This window comes from Salminus brasiliensis, chromosome 21 (genome assembly GCF_030463535.1).
Source record: "Salminus brasiliensis chromosome 21, fSalBra1.hap2, whole genome shotgun sequence".
NCBI lineage: Eukaryota > Metazoa > Chordata > Actinopteri > Characiformes > Bryconidae > Salminus > Salminus brasiliensis.
Genome location: NC_132898.1, coordinates 6,881,658 through 6,906,633, shown reverse-complemented (window position 1 = coordinate 6,906,633; position 24,976 = coordinate 6,881,658). Strand labels below are relative to the sequence as shown.

General features: G+C 42.3%; 2 protein-coding genes across 2 annotated transcripts; both read right to left on the bottom strand.

Moving 5' to 3' along the window:
• Window positions 1-1,081: 1,081 nt before the first annotated feature.
• On the bottom strand, window positions 1,082-8,151 carry tnfrsf9b (tumor necrosis factor receptor superfamily, member 9b). The gene is made up of 7 exons (XM_072666184.1): window positions 8,014-8,151; window positions 6,457-6,576; window positions 4,960-5,097; window positions 3,474-3,546; window positions 2,392-2,534; window positions 2,168-2,305; window positions 1,082-1,673 (listed from the first exon to the last, which is right to left on the bottom strand). Exons 1-7 carry the CDS (start codon window positions 8,138-8,140, stop codon window positions 1,555-1,557), a joined length of 858 nt encoding a protein of 285 aa, XP_072522285.1. The 5' UTR covers window positions 8,141-8,151; the 3' UTR covers window positions 1,082-1,554.
• Window positions 8,152-13,530: 5,379 nt separating this feature from the next.
• On the bottom strand, window positions 13,531-24,723 carry fam83e (family with sequence similarity 83 member E). The gene is made up of 8 exons (XM_072666519.1): window positions 24,256-24,723; window positions 22,501-22,641; window positions 19,060-19,184; window positions 18,477-18,932; window positions 16,834-16,893; window positions 16,041-16,272; window positions 14,831-15,010; window positions 13,531-13,760 (listed from the first exon to the last, which is right to left on the bottom strand). The coding sequence occupies exons 1-8, from the start codon at window positions 24,721-24,723 to the stop codon at window positions 13,566-13,568; spliced, it is 1,857 nt and encodes a 618-aa protein (XP_072522620.1). The 3' UTR covers window positions 13,531-13,565.
• Window positions 24,724-24,976: the final 253 nt, after the last annotated feature.

The window sequence follows — 24,976 nt, the reverse complement described above, 5'->3', positions numbered from 1 at the left end:
AATAATTAATAAGTTGTTATAAGTTGTTTAGTAATAAGTTTTTTTTGTTCGTTGATCTGAGTGATTTACTGTGTGGACGGACACAGAAAGCTAATGTGAGCTAATGGTACAAATATACAATGAAACAGTTGCTACAGCCTGATAGGAAGGTAAGCTACTTCCTTTAGGTGGAGTTATCCAGTATCGGCCACTTTTGCGTAGTGTGCATTTCCACTATTTCTTTGCCAATCGCTTTGTTGAATTTTAAAAAACGTAAGCTCCTTAGACCTTAGAGAGACATTTCAGCTTTGTTCTTGCAAAAATCACATCTGATAATATTTAAACTCTCTAAAATCTCTAACAATGTTGTAATGAACATTGAACACATTGAAATATTGTGTGAAAATTATATTAAGTGAAAATTATTCGCATTTCTGTAAACATATATATATATATATATATATATATATATATATATATATATATATATATATATATATATATATATATATATATATAATGTTGAGCATCTAGAGCGAAGCGCGAACTACGCAGAAGTGATCGATACCGGGGGCGGCTGTTGTTTGCGGACTAACTGCTAATATCTTTGAAAGTTATGATTTAAGAAGTTAAAACAATTTCAGAATGAGATCTTCATTACTTTTGCTTTGAATGACTTTTTACTGTAACTTGCTAAGTTGTTTCGTGTCTTCAGCTAAGTGCTACTGTCCTACGTAGCTTATTATTAGAGATCTGCTAACTCTAACTCCGCTTCTCTCTAAATGTGACATAATAACCCTTTAATTTATCACCATAAAGCCCATTATGATGAAGTAGTCTGAAGTAGTCCATATGTATAATGCATAGTATAAATTTAATCCATACACCAAACAGCCATAACATTATAACCACCTGCCTAATATCTGCGAGAACAGCTGTTCAAGACAACAAGGCATGGACTCCACAAGACATAGCCAATGATTTTCAGCAGGTTGTGCTACAGTAGCTTTTCTGTGGGATCTAACCTGACATGCTCCGGGGAACCTTCAGGGCATTCATTACCCTGTCGCCGGTTCAGATTCAGGTGGTTCTTCCTTGGAGAACATTTGGTAGGAACTGAGCAGTGCATACCGGGAACACCCCACAAGACCTGCCTGATGTTTTGGAGAAGTTTGTCCATTTCACCTGTTTCAGAACTGCCTTCAAGAACTGACTGTTCACTTGCTGCATGAACTCCTGGGCAGGTTCACACATCAGTGGTTTTAATGTTATGGCTGAGTGGTGTATGTGCTATATATTTCTGCTTATTGGATCATGCAGCTACAGAATTTGTCAAGAAACATTTTACGGGGTGGTGGTAAATTATGTTGGTGGGGTCTCTTTAAGAGCCACGAGACCCACAGACCAACTCTGGCATGGAGACGCTAAAATGTGCAGTGCAGTGGGGCTACTAAAGGGTTGGAAACAGTATTTTCTTAAAGAAACTACCAAACTAGACATAGTAGTAATTATGTGCCAAATACAGGAATTAAAACCCGTGTTTTATAGAAAGCTGATCCTCGTAAGCGCACAGTATCATACGACCAGCTCGAAGGGCTTATCATCAGACACCAGCGACACCTCACTGCTGCTTCCTTGCTCCTCCTGCGGAAAACAGAAACTGCACTGCTCCAGCTCGGGCATCTGCATCCGCCCTGCAGACAACCAAACAACCAACATGCGTTAATAATATTACAGAACTCATGAATTCAGGCATAATCATGCAAAACTCTTAACTCTGCTACGAGCAGATGTAGCTGGTAGCTGGTTTCAGTTGGTGTAAAAGCTGGGGTTTGATGGTCAACATGGTTGTAGAAGACATAGGCTTCTAAATGAGCTGGTTAATCTGATAATCCTTGACTAGATGGTCTACCAGCTTGACCAAGATGTTTGGCTTAACTTAACCTAACCTGTCGGCCATCATACTTGTTTGACAGACAGCTTGGTTGGCCATGCTGGTTATGATAGTTGCCCAGTTTGGGTCAAGTTGGTCATGCTGGTAAACCATTAAACCTGACTTCAAGAACATACCGTATCCTAATCAGCTTAACCAGTTTAACCTTTGACCAGTGTACAAGTGTACATACTCTGTGAAGTGGCAATACTAACGTATTCGTATTTGTCAGTTGTCTTCTTAATGAGCTCTTACCTGCTGCAGCTTCCTCAAGTCCAGGTGCAGTTTTCAGCTTCTGTCCATTTTTACAAATAACAGCCATAAACAGTGGCATAGCTAAGAAGAGGATCAGTAAGGCACAGAAGATGGCTATGACCACTGAAGTCCATGGGGCTACAGGAATAAACACAATAAGACAGTGTTAATAGGAACGGTCAGAACTGTATGTGCGAAATGAACTGTACTGTGATCTTGCTTACAGTGATCAATGCCGTCTGGCTGGGTCTTGGTGGGGTTAATCTCTGGAAGTGGAGTAGTGGGTTTCAGGTCATCCTTTGGGCCACAAACAATGTCACTCTCAGCTGTACCTTGGGCTATGATCTTCTGGTCTGGCGATGGGCATCTAATAAAGAAATGGAGAGCTGCTCATTGTCCTGTCTCTGTGAATCAAGCAGCATTTTAAGGCTGCCCACCATGCCTATATTACATTCACCAAGCACTCTGTTAGGAACACCTGTACACCAAATCATTCATGCGTTTATATAATCTGTCCAGCCACCATCAATATAGGTACAAAATATGATCTGAGGGATTTTAAGAGTGGCATGATTGCTGGACATTGGTTGAACCTTGAGGAAAAGGAGTTGTAACATCAGGAGGCCACACCGGCAGGTTACACTTCTGTCCATCAAGAGCAGAAAGCTGAGGCTGCAGTGGGCAGAGGCTCACCAAACCCGGACAGCTGCAGACTGGAGAAACGTAGCCTGGTCTCGATTTCTTCACACAGATAATGTCAGATAACAATCCAGGCTGGTGAGGGTGGTGCAATAGTGCGGGGGATGTTTCTTGGCACACTTTGGGTCTGTTAATACCAATTAATCAGTGCTTGACTTTCTCATCCCTGTAGTTTATCTTAAAGCCCACACCTCCTACTTCCAGCATGATGATGCACCATGTCACAAAGCAAAAGTCGTCTCAAACTGGGTTCACCAACATAACCATGAGTTCATTGTTCTTCAGTGGTCTTCCTAGTTACTCAGATAGAATATAGATATACATATAGATATGGAAGCTCCAGAAATTGCCTGAATAATTAAGGAAGCTCAATAAGAGGCTTCTTCAGACTCAGTTTTAGTATAGTGTTCCTAATAAAGTGCTCAGTGAGTGTACAGTAAAAATACCTTAATGGTACAAGGTAAAAGGTTGGTCAGCAAAATTTTTCCCATTGGTTGGATAATCTGAATGATTTGCAAAAAGCAATACTGCGATAATGATCAAATGATCAGCAGACAATGCACAGCATACCCAACCCAACCACAGCTTCTCTAGCGGCTTCTCTTACCCGCTGCTCCAGTTCATGCAGGCGTGATGGATCTGATTGTTGAACGTTCCTTTACGGCAAGGCTGACAGCCTCCTAGATTCACAGAGAGGTCGAGTTCAGGATTAGGAAGAACGTTCCAGCCATGTACATGTGTACAGTGGAAGCAAACATCATTCAAGCAACATTCAAGAAAACGTACAGAAATTGGAGCCTGAACGATATCAATATTTTGCCCCTAGTAAAATCAGTGATGTTTTTAGGAGCTCCGTGAACTGATTATATCGGTCAAATATCATTTATATGGTCAGATAGTGAACAGACTAAGCTTTAGTACTAGTGCTTAAACAGTGCTTTGCTGACTGATAAGTAAGTTCTCTAAAAGTAAGCAATTCAATTCAACAGTAGCTTACATGTTTTGATCGTTATTGACTTATTCAGAACAGCCTCCCCTAGGACAACTGTATTTTACCGCTGTAGAATCTACTAAGATAGTGTTGGGTTCAGCATCTACCCACTAGGCACCAGATATCAGAAAGATGTCAGACTATAACATCAGACAGACGTTGAATTTTATTTTATTTTATTATTTAAATGAAAATCGGGTTGACATCAAAGCCCAACGTTGTACAGTTGTTGAATATTGGTTGGAAATCAACGCCACTGAGATTACTTAACGTCTAACAGCATTAGCGAATTTAATGTCATGTTGATGTCAACATTATTATTATGTTCAGCAGATGTTGGGTTTTGGTCGCCATGCCTCACAACTGAGATCATTTTCCCAACTGTGCTTTCCAGTCCGGTTAAATCAGACTCAGGAACGTTTTAACCCCTGGAACGACTCATTTAGGCAGGTATGAAAACAGTAATCGCACCAAGGGTTAAAGCGACCCTGAGCTTTTCGGCCCTGCAGGTATAGTTTAACCAGATTGCTACAGCTACGAACGGATGCCATCTCTGCTGCAGCTCCATGTTAAACTGCACAGAAATCTGCAGCACTATTTCAGAACACAGGGCCTTCTTCCTGTATTTACTGTCTTGCTCCCTCTCCAGACAGGTCTGACCAATAAGTGGAGGGAACAGTCCCACATGGTTTGTTGGGGAGCATTTTGGTGGGTTTGGATTTTTCCAGGGGAAAACGCCCCAAGCTCCAGAGCAAACCAACTACACTGGCCTTTTACATCAAATTTGACTTTGGCATGTAACATTTGGAAGATGTCCGATTGTGGTTACCTACCATCAACAAAATATCAACATCAGCTTTCGACACTATTCTACATGAAACTGACCCTGGCATTAGATGGCATTTGTCCTGGCATAAAATTGGGGTCATGCTACGTCACAATCTACACTGAACCAAATAACAACATCTATGGACGTTGGTGAGCAGCTGGGTGGTAGTGCCGTGAAAGATTAAAGATAATATCCAATTAGTCCAAGGTCCAACTACTTTTGGTAAGATACAGAACTAAGAGTCTTCTATATCATGTAGGACTTGTCACTCACTGTTATCTGAAGGTTCCTCTCCTTTGCCGCACTCTTGGACACAGTGGGAGCACTGATCATCTCCACAGCGGAATCCCTCAACACACTCACACACCGTGTCTGCAGTGGCAGTGCAGGGCTGCTTTACTCTCATTGGGCCTGGAACAGAAAATAGAGACACACCAAAATCAGTTCAGCACAACAAAGGCTGAGCACTTCAGAAAAGCAGTGTGCTTCATTCTGAGGCAAGATAACAGGGTTGTAAATAGGCTTGTAAGACCAAATCTGAGCATTTTACGCTCCAGCCAAGGTCAAAACAACTTGAAATACTTGATAAATGCATTCTATGGAACCTTTAATAACTCTGTTATGAAATAACACTGTTAATTTGTCATGAAATTTCCCATAATGCACAGGACAGCTGTTTTTTCAATGCTTAAAAAATGTTAGAGCATCATTTTATATTTAAATAGAGATATAAAAATGATAAAGTAGTAACAAAGTAATTTTAGATTTTTTATTCAATATCTCAAGGCAATTTCACAGAAATAGCAAATCCACCTCTTCTAATGAATGCGTTCCACTACTTTAAGTTGCACCCATTGCTGACAAAGATGTGCAAATGCACACATACACACACAGCTTGTCTAGTCCCTGTCGAGAAGTACTGCCAGTAGAATAGGACTCTCTGGAGCGGACAAACATGAACCTATTGGTACCATGCCACCAATGCCAGGTGTGGGCTAGAGGGGTATAAAGCCCCCCAGCATTGAGCTGTGGAGCAGTGGAACTGTTGGTGAACTAATGGTGGAGCTCCATCCAGTTCATTTAACTCTAGGGATGAGTTGGGGAGTTGGGGATGAGGTGGAGTGGTAATCATCCAACATCCTGACCTCACTAACGTTGTTGTTGGTGACTGCAATCAAATCCTCACTGCTATTCTTAAAAAGGAGGAGCCTTCTTGTCTTTCCTGGATAGTAGAGTGTTACTTCAACAAAAGCAGAATGAACTCTTTTTAAAACCCTTGATGTCACAAGAAGCAATGAATAAGCAGGTGTCCCAATACTTTTGTCATACAGTGTATGTTTTTTTTTCACCACTTTTAAAATATGAGGCATTTATGACATAACTAATCAACCCTAATTCACCCAACCCGATCCAACTAATCACTGCCTTCAGAAGGTCGTGACTGGCTGAATGGGGGGTGATAGAATCCAACTGGAAACCTGAAGATCATCAAGAATGATGTTATTATGAAATGAATGGTAATTTTTGGAATCATCTAGATCATCATCATCATCTCCAGACATTCCGGTTTAGCATTGGAAGTGAGTAACATCTTTAGCATCTGAACGTTTGAGTGGGAATTCTCAGCATCCCCAGCACATTTGTGTTTGTAGATGTGAGCTCTGCTGAAAGCATGTAGACAGTTGTTCTCATGTCAAGGTGTGAGGTGTTGGTGGTAGTGTGTGTGTGTGTGTGGGGGGGGGGGGGTGTTGGGGGTGTTGAGTGTGGTACCTGTGCAGTATTTGCAACTCTGGCACAGCTTCTGGCTCCCGTCAGTGATGTATGTTCCATTCGTACACACCTCACACAAAGCCTTGGGGTCCACACCACAGTGATTAATCAACCGGTTTCCTGCAGCACACACACACCCACACACACACATACATACATACATACACACGCACACACATGGCAAGAAGCGTTTTAGCATTTCCTGCCAACACACTGCTGACCCCGCTCATCAGCCCCTCAAGAGCTGGATCAGGGCTGAGTGTGGCCGGGTGTTGTGGTGGCTGTGCTGCTGCATGCGGCTCTTCTCACATTTCTGCTTTGTCAGGTCGTGTGTAAGTTCAGGAAGCGGTTCGAAGGAGAACAAAAAGAAGGTCGTCATTTTTGTCACACTACTGCCTTCCACTCTTCAAAACCCACAGCAGTGACTGCAGCTGCTGCTTCTTATCTCTCTGCATCTGTCTATCGGCCTGTCCGTCTGTCTGTCTGTCTGCTTGTCTGTCTGACGAGAGACGATTTCCAAAGCTGATCAGATATGATACAGAACTGCCCCTCTCTGTCTGTCTGTTTATATCCCCATCTGTCCGATCTACCTGTCTGTCTGGGTCTGTATGGCTGTCTGTCTCTCTGTCTGTCTCTATGTTCATATAGATGTCTGTCAGTATGTCTATGTATCTGTCTGCCTTTCTATATCTCCATGTACATAGCTGTCTGTCTGTATATATAGCTGTTAGTCTGTCTATATAGCTGTCTGTCAGTTTGTTTGTCTGTCTCTCTGTCTGTATAGCTGTTAATCTGTCTTTCGCTCTGTCTGTATAGCTCTGTCAACCAGTCTGTCTATCTATATATCTGTCAGTCTATCTCTCTGTCTCTCTATCTGTGTGTCTACATAGCTGCCTGTCTGTCTGTCTAATGTCTGATGTAAACATCACTTTACTGCATTAGGTGCGTTTGAGGTAAAGCTCAGAGTCAGGCTCACACTAGTATAAGTAGGGCAGCCCAGTGGTGCTGAGAGTCAGATCTAGTTCAATTTTCTTCTAGGAAGCTTTCACACAGTTATCACCTTGGTTTAGAAAGAACACACACACACACACACACACACACACTGTGGTGGTATGTATGTTTTAAAAGCATTCGTAGTGGAAAGTACCTACATGGTGCTGTTAGACAAAGCAGTCCCTACAAAAACGTATATATTTTGAATAGAAGTATAATGGCTATATTTGAGTTGTAGACCATGGTTAGACACCAGGGTCCCGTCACCACCACTGTAAAGAAATTCTACAGAGGATCTCTCTATAGAGTTTCTCCAGCAAAAGACAAGTGTTGAAGCACTTTCAGAGGATTGGATTTACAAGAGCTTTTGATTATATGGTTACATACATTACAATACATATATATATATATATATATATATATATATATATATATATATATATATACACATACATAAATTTGAAACTCACTCTGCCTTGAATTATTAAAAACATAAGTGCTACGAAACTATCAAACAATGTAGATCTCAGTGATCTTCAGTACTAGCTCTAGTCTGGGACGTACCTGGCTTGCATCTGCTGCAGCAGACTGTGTTTACGTTGCGAGATCCTTCCCATTGCTCACATCCGGATTCCACCTGCACTCCCAGTGCCAGAGGCAGCACCAGCATCAAAACTGCTACACACCACATTTCTGATAATAACTCCGTCAGACAGTTAAAGCCCAGCTGCTCTTCAAAAGCTGTGTACACACTTAACCCCCTGTATATGACTGACAGAGTCAACGGTTGCCACACACAACTCAGACGCCACGAGTTCCCCAAACGTCAGTCTTGCGCCCACCATGAACACCACCCTCATATTAGCCCACACACATGCACAGGCATCACAACCACTCGCGCACGCACACACACACACACACACACACACACACACGTGCTACACTGCCATGATGAGTCACAGTTAAAATGCCCTTTGCTATGAACTTTGTCTTTGTGCGTGTGGGTATGTATGTATATATTTATATGTGTGTGTGTGTGTGTGTGTTCTCACAAGTGTGAGTGTGTTCTCATAAATGAAGACACCCTGTGAACTTGGGCAATTCCTTAAGACGATAATTACATCAGAGGGAATTCTCTAGCAGGATGATGTAACTGGTCTATCACAGAGCAAATCAGGTCTTGCCGTGAAGACGATGAGGAGGCATTCAGCTAGATGTAGAAGTGGTTTAAGCCTCACTGAATGGGGAAGTGAAAGACTAAACAAACCGAAAGCTGTTGTAAATCCATGTTCGACCTTCAACATTTACCTTTTGCTGGAGAAACTCTATAGAGATTTCTATACAGTGGTGTTGACGGGACCCAGGTGTGTTACCATGGACTACATCTCAAATATAGCCATTATACTTCTACTCAAAACCACCAGAGAATCTACACAGGCCGTCATTTTCTATGTAATGTGGTAAAATAGTGGTCGTAGGTACTTTCCACTACGAATGCTTATAATAATGCATTTTAGGCCAATAGCTTTTTGCAAAATAGCTTTAAAACAATGTGTCAAACATCAGGCAGTGTGTGTTCAGGCATCAGTTTTTGACTGTTGAACGTAACGTTACACCAGGCTGCTCTGAAGGACTTTGTTTACTTCTTAATTTAATCCACCACAGAAAAATCGAAGGAATTCCCCTTTAAACAACTGTTAATACCAGGACTGATTATTAAGTAATAAATAACAAATAATTCAGCAACTGCCATGAAACTGATAAACACAAGTAAAAATCATGATTCCTAAACTGGTGTTTATTTGGTGCAGGCAAGCCTAGTTTTGCCGGACTGTCACCTGCACAGAATCGTTAATTGTCAACAACGGGGAGTCTGGGACCAAAATATCATTAGCATTTCATGTGACCCAGCTTGGTAAAGGACTCAAGCCCTCAGAGCCTTAAGCCGTAGACCTCATATGTACTAGTGTTTAGATGTGAAGGGCCCAGGGCCTCTTTAACATGGCTTGTGACTTAACACCGTGGATGCTGGGCGAGGCTGGCAGCGTACACAGTAGCGATGCTTGGCGAGGCTGGCAGATGGAGCGCAAACACTATGGTGGCAATGCTGGTCAAGGCAGCCAGCGCACTAAAATCGCCATAGCTATGCTAGGCGAGGTGGACAGCCGGCGCGCTGCTAATGCCACCGTGCTAATGGCCTTTACGAGAATATTTCAAGCAAGGAGACCCAGCCTCAGCTTACGGCAGCACATATACTTGTCCTGGTCTGGCAAAAAAACTGTAGAATTTACCTTTCAGTTACTTTCAGTTGTTAATGCCAAGATGAATTATTTAGTAGCTGCCATACATCTGAATACAGGAATACACTGAATTCATAAAATCACTGTGTGGGTGTGTTCAATTATCTTGACATAGAAAGAGGTCCCTGCAGATTGTCGGAGAGCCCCTGTTCTATGGCAATCCTTCAAAGAACCCATTTTGACTTTAGATGAGTTGGGGATGAGGTGGGGTGGTGATCAGCCAACATCAGCCGGACCTTACTAACACTCTTGTTGCTGAATACAATCAAATCCTCACAGCAATGCTCCAAAATCTAGTAGAACACCTTCCCTGGTTGCTCAACAACAAGCACTTTAATAGCCTTGACTTCAGAAGAAACAGTGAACGATTTGGAAGATGACCAGTCACTCACATTAGCCCCCTGTAGTTAAACGATTCTGCATAGCAATGTGGCAGCAATATCGGCAAAACGAGACCCCCATAGGACCACCGCTGACCAGATATTCAGGTGGCGTACCTTTCTAAGCACAGCGGTCAGTCCAACATGGAAGTGGCATTATAGCATGTGTTGTGCTGGCACGAGCGTATCAGGTGCAGCCGCATTGCTGTGGTTTTTAGCCATACCAAGTTCGGAATTTCCCATTTCCAGCTGGTGAACCGCCGGCGTGTGTAACCTAATGGACAGGCATTGGGTTGTATGGGTTGTTTAGTCAGGTGCCCACTGCTCCCACATTCAGTTCCCTTTCTCATAACATAGACTGATGTGACTGTTAACGTCTCTGTAGCTACAGATGATGCTACTGAACTGTCTGATTCCAAATGATACCCTCTGCCATCTTACACTGATGCTTACACTTCCCATTTATTTGGGGAAGCTGGCCCAGTACAGTACGTGGGAGGTTTACGCACACTGTACATCCACTACATATTTCGAAATTCAAATAATGTGCAATGAAGGGTGAAGAAGAATGTCTTTTCTTTTTAAACCGTTTCTTCTTTGTCAAATGAACCAGCAAAATTCCAGAGTCATGTTGTGCAACCACTTCCTTTAAATGTAGAAAGTACCTTGGTAGTTTCCATAATGGGTTTGAGCCCCCTGCTGACTTCTCGTTCGATCTGGAGCCACCCGAGGCGATCAATGAGACCATCACATAGGCCTGTACCGACTCACTGTAATGTCACAAAAAACAACACAGTCCTGACTCATCAAGGTATGGACTCCACAAGACCCGAGACGTGTTGCTTAGCAGCAGGTCCTCTTCTTGCTGCCAGTCAGAGGTGGTTTAATAATGTGGCAACTTAAGGTGTGTGAAGTTGCCATTCAATGCTTTTCTTTCTTGACGACTGAGAATTTTGTCACTTGTCCCCCACATCTGCCCTCTGCTCTCTAATAAACGGAGACCTCCAGGAAATGCACGATCTGGACGGGAAATGGGGGGGGGGGGGGGGCTCATAAGTCCAGATTGAGGTTTAGCAGCAGATCCTTTAAGCTCTGTACGTTGTGAGGTGAGGCCTCCGTCAATGAGCCATGTGCCTTTTCAATGGTTGTCCTTCCTTGGAGCACTTTTGGTAGATACTGACCACTGCATACCGGGAACACCCCACATGACCTGCCTGATGTTTTGGAGACATTCTGACCCAGTCGTCTAGCCTTCTTTTTGTCAAAGTAGCTCAGATTCTCACGCTTGCACGTTTTCCCTGCATCCAACACATCACCTTCGAGAACTGACTGTTCACTTGCTGCCTAATACGTAGAACCCATCCCATAACAGGGGCCACTGTACCCAGATGATTTCTGTTATTTACTTCACCTGCCTACCTAACTGGTGTTAATGTTTTGGCAGATCGGTGTATATCTGCTTATTAAGCCAATAGGATTTAGCCCCACGCATGCTGAAGTTATAGGGAGTGTTCATTTACATTTACATACAAGTCTGGTAGAAATACAAGTTTAAGGCATTTGTAAGAGTTTGGAGTCAGGTAATCTACTAGAGATCTATTATAATAGTTATGGTACAGAAATTCACAAAAGAACATTCACAGACCTGACATAAAGAAATAAAACTAAAAAAAAAAGTAGGATATGGTCAGAATTGTCAAATACTTCAGTAGAAATTGTGGTTATCTATGCTTTACTGGAATAATTATTTTTACTTCAACTCCTGTACTTTCTACCATTCATTCCATTCTGACACCCTATTGGTTTGGAAGCGATCCATTGCACCTGCACACGTCACGTCACACTCCAGCAAGGATACAGCAGACGTATGTAGCCTAAGACTGAAGAGAACTGGAGGGAAACGTCCCGACTAAGCCCCACATTTACATTCCAGTAAAGCTTATTGATCACACGCCTCTGAAGTTGGACTTTTTGCACCATTACAAAACTTCTAGGCAACGACTCCTCATATTTTCCCTCCATGAAACACATGTTAATGCTGAGTAGTGCACAGAGATGCTCCTTTAATAGATCTGATATTACTAAAATGCTTCATTTTTTAATGGACTGGAGCCGCATTCAGCAGTTCTGCCCTCAGGAGAAGCCTTGCTCAGGCTTTGTTCAGGCGCGAGTGGCATGAATGTTGTCATCAGCGTCCACTGTGTGTTCCTGTTTGTCCTTCTCAACAAAACACTTTAATAGAAGGAGCAACAGGGAGCCATGAATGGGCCATTAGCCTTAGAGATGTTAGATTGGGCTTCGAAATATAACCTGTTAAACCTCAATTTATGGGAAGTTAATTAAAATATTGAGCCTCATTCACCAGTATATTCCTACAAATTTAAATGAAATTGATCAGCTACGTCAGATTCATTCAGAAAACACTGGTGAATGTCTGAATCTTCGTAAAAGATGGTTTTAAAAAGGCATTTCTTCTTTTTAAGAATGGTTAGTGAATCAGACCCATTCATTTTGTTCTTAGTCACAGTTGTGAATGTTGTACAGTCAGAAATTCCATTAGTCAGCCAATTAGACAAGAGGCAAAGGATCAAGGGCGCACAGGTGGGTCACATCCTACTCTGTATTCAAATGGATAACCTTTGTCCCCCTCGACTACAAGATATAAGTAAATTTTTTGTTGTGAATTACTTGTTATGCCCCATGGATAAAGACACGCCCCTGAAAAGAAAGGAAAGCATAATCCATTATTTATGAATACAAAGAACGCTATGAGTCCAGTGTGGTTCAGATGCTGAAGCTGATCCTTTAAAAGCAGATGTTAAAAACAAACAAGCAAACAAATAAAAAAAGAAAGAAAGAAAACTTTATTTATTTATTTGTTTGTTTTTTGTTTGTTTGTTTTTGTTATTTTGTTATTTGTTTGTTTTAATGGATTTAGGCAGCTTAGCATATCTTTAGCGATTTGCATGTTAATGGCAGATGCAGCTGAAACAGGCAGCCTTGTGCACCCCAACATTTTTCAACATGAACATTTTAATAGAACATTCTCCTCATTATGGCTTTTTAGAGAAAAAAAATGGGGGGGGGGACTATAGACCCCTGTGGCATGGCCTGAGCTTTTGGCATTTTCCTTACATTACTTTTACTGTTATACTTGAAGTAGTTTTGAAACCAGTACTTTGACACTTTTACTGGAGTAAAAAGCTTGTTAATACTTCTATAGAAGTCTTTTTAAACCCTAGTATCTCCACTTCTGCCTGAGGAATGAATGTGAATACTTTTGACACCTTTGGACAAAAGACAGAATTTCTGTGTATTCCTCTGTAGATGCACTGCAGGTCATCTCATTAGCTCAGTCTGCTGCTGTCAGTCAGGGGTGGGTTATTAATTATTGTTGGGCTGTGGTTAAAGTTGCCATTCAGTCCTGAGGAATTTGTCACTTGTCCTCTTCTGCCCTCTGCTCTCTATTGAAAGGAGACCTCCAAGGCTCCCTCTGCAGGCCAAAACTGGAACTGCGAGGCCTGGACAGTGGCAGGAAGGCCCTTGGGGCCCTCATGAGTCCAGATTTGATCTCATCATTACGCTTTTTAATCAGTGCTAGAGCTGGAGTTAGAGGGAAGCTGTCGTGGAACTGAAAGAGAGTGAGAGAGAGAGAGAGAGGGAGAGAGAGAGGGAGAGAGAGAGGGAGAGAGAGAGAGGAAGAGAGAGAGAGAGAGAGAAAGGGGGTCATGCAGTAGATATTTACTGACATTACAATAGAGGAAAAAACTGCAGGAACTTCAGTTAGCACAGCGAGAGAAACTCATACTGTATTCCAAAGCTTTCATACTGTTCATACTGCAACACAACTTACAACACATTTGTAAATACTGCCTTTCAAAGCTTGCATTTAAACTTAAATGCTGCATTAAAAACAATATTTATGTAAATAAGAATATGTAAATAACATTTATCTAAATAACAATATTATATTATAATAAAATAGTTTAATATTCTATATTCAAAAGAATTACATTCATTATATTCAAAAGAAAGACTATAAAATGCTATGTTTAAAATAATTTAGTACTGTAATGCTACATTTGGAAAAGAATTCAGACTATTAAATGTTACATTTAAAGGAATTTATACTGTTGAATGCTACATTTAAAAGAATTAATACGGAAATATGCTGCATTTAAAAGAAACCATACAGTTATATTTAAAGAAATTCATACTGCAAAATGATGCATTAAAAGAAATTATACTTTTATACACTAAATGTAAAGGGTTTATACTGTAAAATGCTGCATTTAAAGGAATTGAGACTATAAAATGCTGCATTTAAAAGAATTGAGACTGTAAAATGCTGCATTTTAAAGAATGAATACTGCAATATGTTGCATTTATTTATTTAAATAATTCATACTGTAAAATGCTACATTTAAAATAATTCATTATGCAAAATACTGCATCCAATTACTGTGGAATACTTTTCCAACAATTAACAGCTGATATTGTGAAACACTGAATACTGAACCTGTATTAATCAAATTAACAGTTAGTTTTAAAACCTGCATCTAAAATAATTTATGCTGTAAATACTGAATTCATTAATACTGCATTAATACTGTAAAACGCTGCGTCCCGTTACACACATTACATCAACAGTTTCCAAGAATATCCATTTATGTAAATAAACAAAAGGACTGTTTGACGTACGCTGGTGGATTGCGGTTTGTCTGGGGCCGAGGCGCTCAGGTCCAGCATGGATTTGCTAATGGTCGTCTTAGCTGCTCTCTTCTGCTGTTCTTTGCCGCTCTTTCGAGAGTTGATTTTTCTCATAATATCACTCAGAGAGCTGAAACTCTCTGTTTGCGGAACCCTCAAGATAAGGGGCTTCTGAAAGCAAATGCAGGAAGAGTGAGAAACACACACACACACACACACACACACACACACACACACTGTAATAAAGCCAGACCTTATGAGCTATAAAGAAAATAAGAATCATATCCCCCTGGACACATTATATCCCCCGGACACATCCTACTCGGCTACTGTTTAGCCAGCCGAGTAGTGGTAGTTGTTTTTTAAATTTCTTTATCATTTTATTTGGATTAGGTTGTAAAGGTTAGCTACATAGCAGATAGCAAGTGCACAATAACTAGCTTTACCTGTTGGTATCGGCTTTATATGCCAGCGAAGCAACAGCAATACTTGCTGAACTTGCTAATAAGTGTTTAACTTTTAATAAATAAAGTTAAATAGCAACACTTATCAAGATAAAACCTCTCAGTAATGATCAGTAAATATCTTTCAATACTTTTTAATCTAGTATATAAGTATGACAGCCTCGTAAAGATGGTTAATTAATCATACGTGTGATTTTAACCAATGGAACAGTTGAGGGAATAGGATGTTTCCAGGGGGGATAGGATGTGTCTCGACACAGAGTCCCGTGCTGCCTGAATCAGCCAATATTGCTTTTAGAGTGATGAGGGGACAGTGCGCTATCTACCCACCCAGAGAGAGCATGGCCAATTGTGCACTCTCTGACTTTGGCTGCTGATGTCAAAGCAGCATAGCTCGGGGGTTCAAACTCGCAACCCTCGGGCAATAGTGTAAGCATATTAGATCAATGAGCCACTCAGAGCCCTACATTCTTTACGTTACAGTGATTTTTAACACCTTGAACCTTTTCTGTACTCATTTGTTTTATTAGAAAATTCACATTTATTACATTTCCTTGTTCTTCTTTAAACGTGTGTTTTTCCACAATCTAGTCTAGACCTGAGGAGCGGTTCAGTGTAGCAGTACTCTCAGACTATGGACCCTAGATTGCACTGTGTGTATGTCAGTGGTCAGACCTCTGAAAGCTGTGTGAATAAGAAGATCTAGTGTAAGTGTGTGTGCTTTATCACTGCAGGACCTTGTGATTGACTGCTGCTGTAGCCGACAGTGGGGATGTGTCCTCTGGAATGGCATTTTCTCCCAAACTCTTGTCCATCCTTGGTGGATAGTTTTGTCTTGTGTGTGAGAAGGTTCCAGGTTCGTCTTTTAGGTTCAAGTCCATCCTGCGTTCACGGGACCCCCCACGTTCTATCTCCAGTGCAAGACTCAGACGTCTGTATGGGACCCTTTCTGGGTTTGGCATCACACTTCTAGAAAAGCACATGCACAATGTTAGGTCCACCCATCACACATCTGTTTGAAGTGATGCTACAGGCCAAGAATCAGGTGTACAGTTTTGCCCATTACCTCCAATATAGTTAGACAGCCTAGACCCAGCCTAGGTCTGCACTGTGACTTATACATAATGGAAGTCTATGAATTGCTAGTCTATTTTGCTGCCTATCTATGGCCAGTATGGGAGCGCAGTTTTACAGGCAGAGCAGCGCCACCTAGTGCAGTGCCTTTCCTCTTTAAAAAATACACTATATGTCACTAAGGGCTAGAGGGGTATAAGGCTGTGGAGCAGTGGAACTGTGTTCTCTGTAATGATGGATAGTGCCCCATCCAATACTTTTGGGATGAGTTGGGGAGTTGGGGATTAGGGTGTGGTGGTTCCTTAACAGCTCAAAACAAGTGTGTGTAGATTTCAACTGCAGTGGGGTAGTCATCTGCAGAGTATATCTGTATATGACATCAACAATCTAGGACTTTTTAAGTTACACATAAAGGTGTGGTGCAAACAAAAAGTAAACTCCTGGTTTCTGACTCACCCGAACAACGACTGGTGGTCCTTTTCATGTCTCAGCTCAGCTTTAACACTGGGGTATAGCCTGGACCAAAACAAACAATAACGTAAGAGGTGTGAACACTGTTGATTTTATGGTTAACATTAAACTGAAACTTCTACTTTACAAACAGCAGCGATACGACAGGCACTGATGTTTGCGCCGTCCCCTTTGTGACAATTCTGAAAAACCTCAAAGTTATCACCGGACAGTTTGCCATTTTTGGATCAGGCTGTGCTTATCTAAATAAGCCTTAACAAGCTAGTCAGAAGTGTAATGGAGCAAAGGTCTGGCACACCCAACAGCAAACTCTTCAGAAGAGGCAATGCTAAATCCTGTATTAGGAGACAAAAATGGTTTTAGTGGACCATTACATAACTGTGTCAATGATCTTCATAGATCAGTCAGTCAACTGAGCCCATCAGTGGTTTTGTTTCCCAATTTTCTCCCCAATTTCACCATTACTGATTCCCACCCACTAGCTAGGACTCCCCCTACCACACAGTGCCATCAGTGCTGGGGGGTGAAGACTAGCTTATGCTTTCTTGAGAAGCATTTTTTCAAACTGCCACTAGAGCAATATCAATGAACAACTCAACATGTTTGATGGAGAACTCATATCTCTGCATGTCTAACCAACATCATGTCATGGATGGTAGCCCATCATATTAAGCTCCACCCAAGCAAGACAGAACTCCTCTACATTCCGGGAGCTGCGGGTCTTTAAAGTGATCTCTTTCAATTCCCTTTGAGAATGATCACTCATTCTGCAGAAGCATGTAGTCTTGATGTTGTTGATGATAACCAGCAATTTTTTACGGCTCATGTTTCAAACCTGATGCGGCCAATTTCTCTCCAGGGTAGGCCACCTAAGTCTTTTGTCATCTGAAGACTTGACAACTGCAACTCACTCCTGGTTGGTCTTCCTTTGCTTGACCATCAGGCCCCTGCAACTGATCCAGAAAGCAGCAGCTCGAGATGTTCACCCATGTCACTCCCCTGCTGTGTACCCTTCACTGGCTTCCTGTAGCAGCTCACATCAGATATAAAACCCGGACGCTAGCCTACAAAGCCAAGAATGCTCCAGCTGCTCCCCGCCTGATGGCAATGGTCAAAATCCGATTCATACAAAGAGCCCTACGGCTCAGCCTGACCTCTTAAGATCTTTTAGGATGCATGGAAGACGAGCGTCCAGATTGCTCCCTGTCATGGCACCAAAATGGTGGAACGAACTCCCCCGGAAGTGTCCGGACAGCAGAATCACTAGCTATCTTCAAGCATCAACTGAAGACCTCCCTCTTTTGAATGCACTTAATAAAGCAGAGAGGGTGAAGGGGCTCAACTTGCAGCTTGCCGAGCCCTGTGCCTAATAGCCCTGGTTCACTGATTTAACAGGCTTATGTAGACTTCAACACAACCTTACTCTACCTCACGAACAGTTTTTCTTCATATACACACAATGTTCAACTACAATTGCATACAGTACAGTCATACGACCCTGCAGCCTTTTCAGGGCTCAGAACTAGCTTGAATGACTGCAGACCTAACCGCTAAATAACATCTAATCTAAGAAGAATCTAAAGAGGAAGCTAAAAGAATAGACACGTGCAAAGCTTCAGATTACTCACTTCTCGTTAACGCTGCACTCTGGTGTACCGGGCTCCTCTACCATAACAGTTCCTCGCCCGGCTTCAGCAGCCCCAGGCAGCCCATTGAATCCTTCTTTGTGGCACTGGGGCACCTCCTCACAAACCCTGGGCAAATTCTCCAAGCCGTCAGAAGCGCCTTCGTTCCACTGGATGACCCCAAGAGCCTCCCAGTCCACAGGACAGTCAGTGGGAGGCGGTGGGGGGCTAGACGGTTTCTCCATAAGGGATATTTTGTGGTTGAATTGTTCCAGGTACTCTGGTTGGTAAAGAGAGTCAGCGTGTGGGATCCCCACCGGTCTGCAGGACTTCCACAGGTCTGGGATGGGCAGTGAAGCAGCATAAAGGACGCGAAACTCCCGGTCAAACGACCCGACCCCTGGGCCACTTAGAACGGTGATGAGCTGCCGGTGCAAATGAGCATCAGTCCAGGTGAGACTGGAAAGCAATGAGAGAATCAAGATGCAGGGGAAGACATTTATAACCTCTCTTTAATAAGAGAACTCAAACCTCAAATATTCATTCTGAAAGAAATTCAGTGGGGTGTAATAAATGCATCCCATACCTGTAGCTCCCCAGAACCACTGTCTTCAGATCCACCAGGATAAAGTTCTCCTTCAGTTCTCCTTCCACCATCTTCCCATCCCGGGAGTAGAACATCTTTCCCCCAATGGTACGAACCCTTATATTCTGGCAAAGGTGCATGAAGAAGGCCAGATACAGGCTTCATGTGATTTAAATATGAATGCAGCATTTATTTTTATTTATTTATTTATTTATTTATTTAGCCAATTTTAGAGAGCCAGTTACCCAACCCACTTGTTCGCACTCTCCCCCTACTACATATACTGGAAGGGTGAGGACTGACTCATGCCTCCTTTGACGCATGTGCAACCAGCCACCGCCTCTTTTTGGACTGCCACTGATGCAACGTCTTCAGGCAACCAACACCCAGCAATCTGGGTACCCAGCTCTGATGCATTAGCTAGCAGACACCTGTGCCAGCATTAAACTGAAGTGAAGTGGGGAGAGAAGCGTCTAGAGAGAGAGACGTCTAACCACCCAGAAAGAGCAAGGCCAATTGTGCTCTCTCATGCTCCGGCTGCTGATGGCAAGCAGCATGACTTGGGATTTGAACCTGCGATCCCTGGGTACAGCTATGATTTATGTAACCAGGTATTCAAATAAGGCTGGATTCAAGTAGATTGTGGAAAGGTTTTTTTCTTTTTCGGCTGAAGTGGCTAAAGTCCAACCCTCCCAAAGAAAACACCCTCGCCGATTTGAAAGGTGGCTCCTCTACCTTGTGTGTGTCATTTGCACTCGCTGTAGTCAGACGGCAAGCAGACTGCAAACTGTTCTGTGGCACTGTGTTCAATGTAAGAGGTAGGGGAAATCATATTAACCAATAAAATCATGCTATCAAATCAAGTAATATGGTATGATTTTTGGTCGGCCCTTTGCATCACGACTGCAAGTGTGGACACAAAAGAATTTTTGAAGGTATTGGAGTCTGATTCAGAGCTCAGTAGAATGACAAGTCTTAATGTAGGAGCTTAAAGTGATTATTTCTCTGGATAGGTGCGATAGGTCTTGACGATGCAATAGAAAACCTCAGGCTATATTATTGGTCAATACTTTTCCCTGCCCACTGGTGCATGGTGACACCATCAGAAATCAGGAGACCTTTTAAAGACATCAAACATGATAACCTGTGCTTAATATGAACAGAGACACTGTGTAATTGATTATCTGGATACAGTGGGACCTGACAAGGGGTATTGATGAAAAATGATGTATTACAGCATTTAACACATGTGTGAGAAACTAGGCCTTAGGTTGAAACAGCTGGAATTTGTCAAGTCTGTAGGACAACAAGCAGAACAGGGGCCAAATCAACCACAGCTGTAAAAAACAAATATGCGTATGAGTAGTTCTAACGTTCTGATAAGGACTCTATACAAGTCACCGGCAGAATTAGACCTATTCAGACTGCATTGGGGAATACTAGCTGTCTCAGGCTAACACATTATTCAGCAGTGCTTTAGTCTTTAAGCCTTTTGAAGACTTTATTACTGAATATTTGTAGCAGTAATTATGATGAATCTGTAATTATGAAGTTTTGTATCTGCCTTTCATTATTTCCCAAATGCTGTATAAAATCAATAGAACACTCTACGGTGAAACAACAGCAGTGCTGTGTTGAAATATGACACTCATTCGCTGTTTGACGACATCACACTCCCTCTCTCGAGTTCTATTGCTTTATGATATATTAGGCAGCAACGTGAATAGTCAGCCCCCGCCTCTCAGCTTACAGGACTTCAATGATCTGCTGCTAACATCTTGTTTCCAAATGCCACAGGACACCTTCAGAGGTCTTGTGGAGTCCATGCCTCGACGGTTCAGAGCTTTTTGGGCAGCACAAGAAGAAGCCTACACTCTTTAAAATAAAGGTGGCACAAAGGGTTCTTTGAGTGATTACATATTTTTGTTAAAAAAAGATAAATAAATGAATTCATTCATGAATTAAAATGTTTAAATTGTGTGTAATAACTTTTTAAAAATGATTCTTCATTGCACCAAAAATGGTTCTTCTTTGGCACTGAAAAATAAACGGCTTTGGTAGCACCGTTATTTGAAAGAGTGTACACATTAATAGGAATATTGTTTTTAATGTTGTGGCTGATTGGTGTGTGTTACTGTAACAGTCTCTTTGTGTTTATTTCCAGTGAATTGGACAATCAACATTCCAAAGAAACAAACTTCTGAGACGCAAATTTCTGTGGAACTGCAGCTGCGTGAGGTACCCGGTCCTTCATCAGCCCAGCCTGACCACGTGAATGTGGCCTAACCTGTTACTCTCAGCTTTTCACAAGCCTCAGTCATGACTGAGATTCCGTTCTTCGATACACGGAGGACTGAAGAATGCCGTCCATTCTACGGAGTTACTCTTGCTAGAAGCACAAAGCCATTGATGAGTTCTCATAACTGCTTGTTATGTCTGCGAGCGCATGGAGACATGACTAGTACTACTCACACATGATCAACAGGTGAAACCTCAGCAACATTTCAAATAGTTGAAGAGAATAAAATTGAAACAGCACACGTAAGCAAATGGCTGAGCTCCTCTTATGCTCTTAAAAGTAAGGTGCTATACATATATTTTGTGAAATATACGTGAGTGTGTGAAAAATATTTAAAAGATTTAAAGAAGTCAATGGAAAGATTACCAGTTTACCATCCAAAATAGTCATAGTCATCAGAAATATGTATTGTGAGGTGCAACTTAAATACATGTTGTATTGAGTGCATTCATTTTCTTTAGAATTTTTAGTTGCTCATTGCTGTTTTTTTTGTTTTTTTTGTAAACACTGTATCACTCCGCCAAAGGCTGTTAAACCAAGAAGTAAAGTAAATTCCCTGAGCAATATAAATCAATAACTATATCAATATCAATATCAATAACTATAACAACTAAAATCAAGCTAAAAGGATTAAGACAAATACCCACAATAACATCAAACAAACGGACAGGGAAAAAGCTATGGACGGGGAGCTGATTGGTTGAGAAGCGTTCTAACCTTGTTATCATTTCGTCATAGAAACAATGTATCACTCTGCGTAACGAAGCAAGGCGAAATGTGAGCGCGAGTTTATTTGTTGGTCTGTGTTCAGAGCTGAAAAGTAAGACACTAACTTCTTCACTGTGATAGCTGTGCTGTGCTGTGCTGTGCTGTGCTGTACTGTGCTGTGCTGTGCTGTGCTGTGTTGTGCTGTGCTGTGCTGTGCTGTGCTGTGCTGTGTTGTGCTGTGCTGTGCTGTGCTGTGCTGTGTTGTACTTTGATGTGATGTGCTTTGATGTGATGTGCTTTTATGTGCTGTGCTGTGCTGTGCTGTGCTGTGCTGTGTTGTGCTTTGATGTGATGTGCTTTGATGTGCTGTGATGTGCTGTGCTGTGCTGTGCTGTGCTGTGCTGTGCTGTGATGTGATGTGATGAGACACTCACCGGGTGTCTGAGTCTCCTAGAGTGCTCCTGGACGGACCTGCGGTTCAGGATGATGTAAACCGGAACACCCCGCGATGCAGCGCAGTGAAGATCCCCAATCACTGCATTGTCGGTCACTCTGTCCGTCACTATGGCAATCAGCTGAATAAATATATATCATTAGATCCAGAAGTATTTGGACAGTGTCATAATATTTGTAATGTTGCCTCTGTCGGTCACTACAGTAATCAGCTAAATAAATATATACAATCAGATCCAGAAGTATTTGGACAGTGTCACAATATTTGTTCTGTTGCCTCTGTGCATCACTTCAGTAGATGTGAAATGAGGTTTAGTGTTGGTGAGGTTTAGGTACTAATGCTGGATGGATGCTAAGTTGAATAACAAACTCCACTCAATATTTGATGGTGTCCCATCACTTCAGAAGATGCAGATCCACTGCTCCACACTCCAATACTGGGGTCTTCTTACCCTTCTAGCCAAGACTTAGCCAAGCACTAGGTATCTACACCTACCGCTGTTGTACAAACTGAGTTTGCTAAATTGGACAAACGTCAGCGCTATGTGCATCTTCACAAAGTGAAATCACTCATTAGAATATGAATGGGTGTATGGATACTTTTGGACATTTCATTTGTATGTGGAACTGAAGGGCTGCCACGTTTTGAAGAGGGAAGACAACAAATCAGAGGTAGGCTAGTAACACTTATTCACATGTATTTCAGTTTCAGGTTTCAGGTTTCCTGAGTATTTTCCAGTGATTATACTTTTCGTCTACTCAGGTACGCTGGTTTACTCTGCTTTGCTGTTTCTTCTCTCTTTGGAGCTTTAGCTCTTTATTCAAGACCAGAAGGATCCAACCAGAGAAGAACAGAAGCTGACAAGCTTCACTTTCAGTGCTGGTAGACACTAGATATACTAAGATGTTCCACTGTAGTTCTGTAGAGAACTCTGTACCTGGTGTTTTTACATCTGATACACTTCACTCCTACTCATGACTATTATTACTTCTGCTCGAATCAATATTTCAGAAAAGGGGAATTCCACCATTGTTCTTAATGAACTGGTTAAGATGTAAACACAGTCATTCAGAGTGGTTTGGTGTGAGATGTTCCATTCTAGAGAAACCTACTGAGTCAGAGCGGTTTCAGTGGTGTTGATAGAAACCAGACGTCTTAAGCATTCAGCCCCTACGAAACCTACATCACAGAAAGCTGTCGCACCATATGGTTACGAGTTCACTATAGGGACAAAAGTATTGGGACACCTGCTCATTTATTGTTTCTTCCTAAATCAGCGGTATTAAAAAAGTTTCTCCTGCTTTTGTTGGATGAACCATCTCTACTGTCCAGGGAAGAACGTTTTCTACTAGAATTTGGAGGTGCATTGCTGCGAGGACCTGATTGCATTCAGCAACAAGAGCATTTGTAAGGTCAGGATGTTGGATGATCATGCACCCCACCTCATCATCCCCAACTCCCCAACTCATTGCAAAAAAGTATTAGATGGGGCACCAATCATCATTCCAGAGACCTTTCGACTGCTCCACAGCTTAATGCCAGGCGTGCCTAGCCCACACCTGGCATTAGACAGCATGGTGCCAACAGGTTCACAGGTTTATCTGCTCCAGAGAGAATGGTTAAAAGTAGTTGAATGCATTCATTAGAAGGGGTGTCCACAAACATATGGACATATAGTGTACAAAGCACATTGGCTTTTAAAGAAGACCTCCCTATTAACAAAAACTGCACCTACCGTGGTTGCCCCCTGCAGCAGCCTCCTGACCACCTCCCGAATGTGGGGTGTCTGCTCCGCTGGAGGATTGGTGTAGACCACAGCCTGGTCCACACCTTCCCACCCAGCCTCCTCTGGCCATCCTAAATCCAGGCACGGGGCCGGGGTGTCCGAATGCACAGGAAAGTATTGGACTGAGTATCCCTGAGTGCCAGACCCACTTTCATCCTCAAATTCTCCATTGCCCAGAAGAACCTCACTAATGCTGTAGTCCTTGGCCCAGCTGGACACCTGGTTCACCTCCTCGGGCGAGAGGAAGTGTGCGAGCCTCTCTTTGCTGAGTTTGGTGTAGAAAGCTCCAGGGCCAGAGGTCAGCAGCTGCTCCAGTGCACATCGCTCACCTTCACAGTGAAGAAACTCAGGGTTGGACTCGACCAGTGGAGAGAAGACCACATTCTCGTCCAGGCTCTGCTGCTGAGAGTTGTTCATCATGACTGGACCCAGGAAAGGGACTTCAGATGACCTTCTGTGAAGGTGTGGTGTGTTCCATGATGCTGAGGAATGAGTGGCAGGTTTTCTTGAAGAGCTGGTTGGAGAGCGATCCAGATGATCTAAGGTTTTTCTTCATATGGTGGAGATCCAAGTCACGCAAAGCCGTGCGCTCACTCTGGAAGGTACAAAGGCAGCCTCAGCCTTAAGAATGTTCCCTGCCTTTCTCAAACATGTTACACATGGCTTTGTT

Excerpts from the sequence above, each read along its gene's own strand:
- tnfrsf9b (XM_072666184.1), bottom strand. The coding sequence starts at position 8,140 with ATGTGGTGTGTAGCAGTTTTGATGCTGGTGCTGCCTCTGGCACTGGGA. Across the intron at positions 6,577-8,013 it reads CTGCAGCAGATGCAAGCCAG|GAAACCGGTTGATTAATCAC; the intron begins GTACGTCCCAGA and ends TGTGTGCTGCAG. Across the intron at positions 5,098-6,456 it reads GAGTTGCAAATACTGCACAG|GCCCAATGAGAGTAAAGCAG; the intron begins GTACCACACTCA and ends TTTCTGTTCCAG.
- fam83e (XM_072666519.1), bottom strand. The coding sequence starts at position 24,723 with ATGAACAACTCTCAGCAGCAGAGCCTGGACGAGAATGTGGTCTTCTCT. Across the intron at positions 22,642-24,255 it reads TGCTGCAGGGGGCAACCACG|CTGATTGCCATAGTGACGGA; the intron begins GTAGGTGCAGTT and ends ATATTTATTCAG. Across the intron at positions 16,894-18,476 it reads GAGTGCAGCGTTAACGAGAA|GCTATACCCCAGTGTTAAAG; the intron begins GTGAGTAATCTG and ends GTTTTGGTCCAG.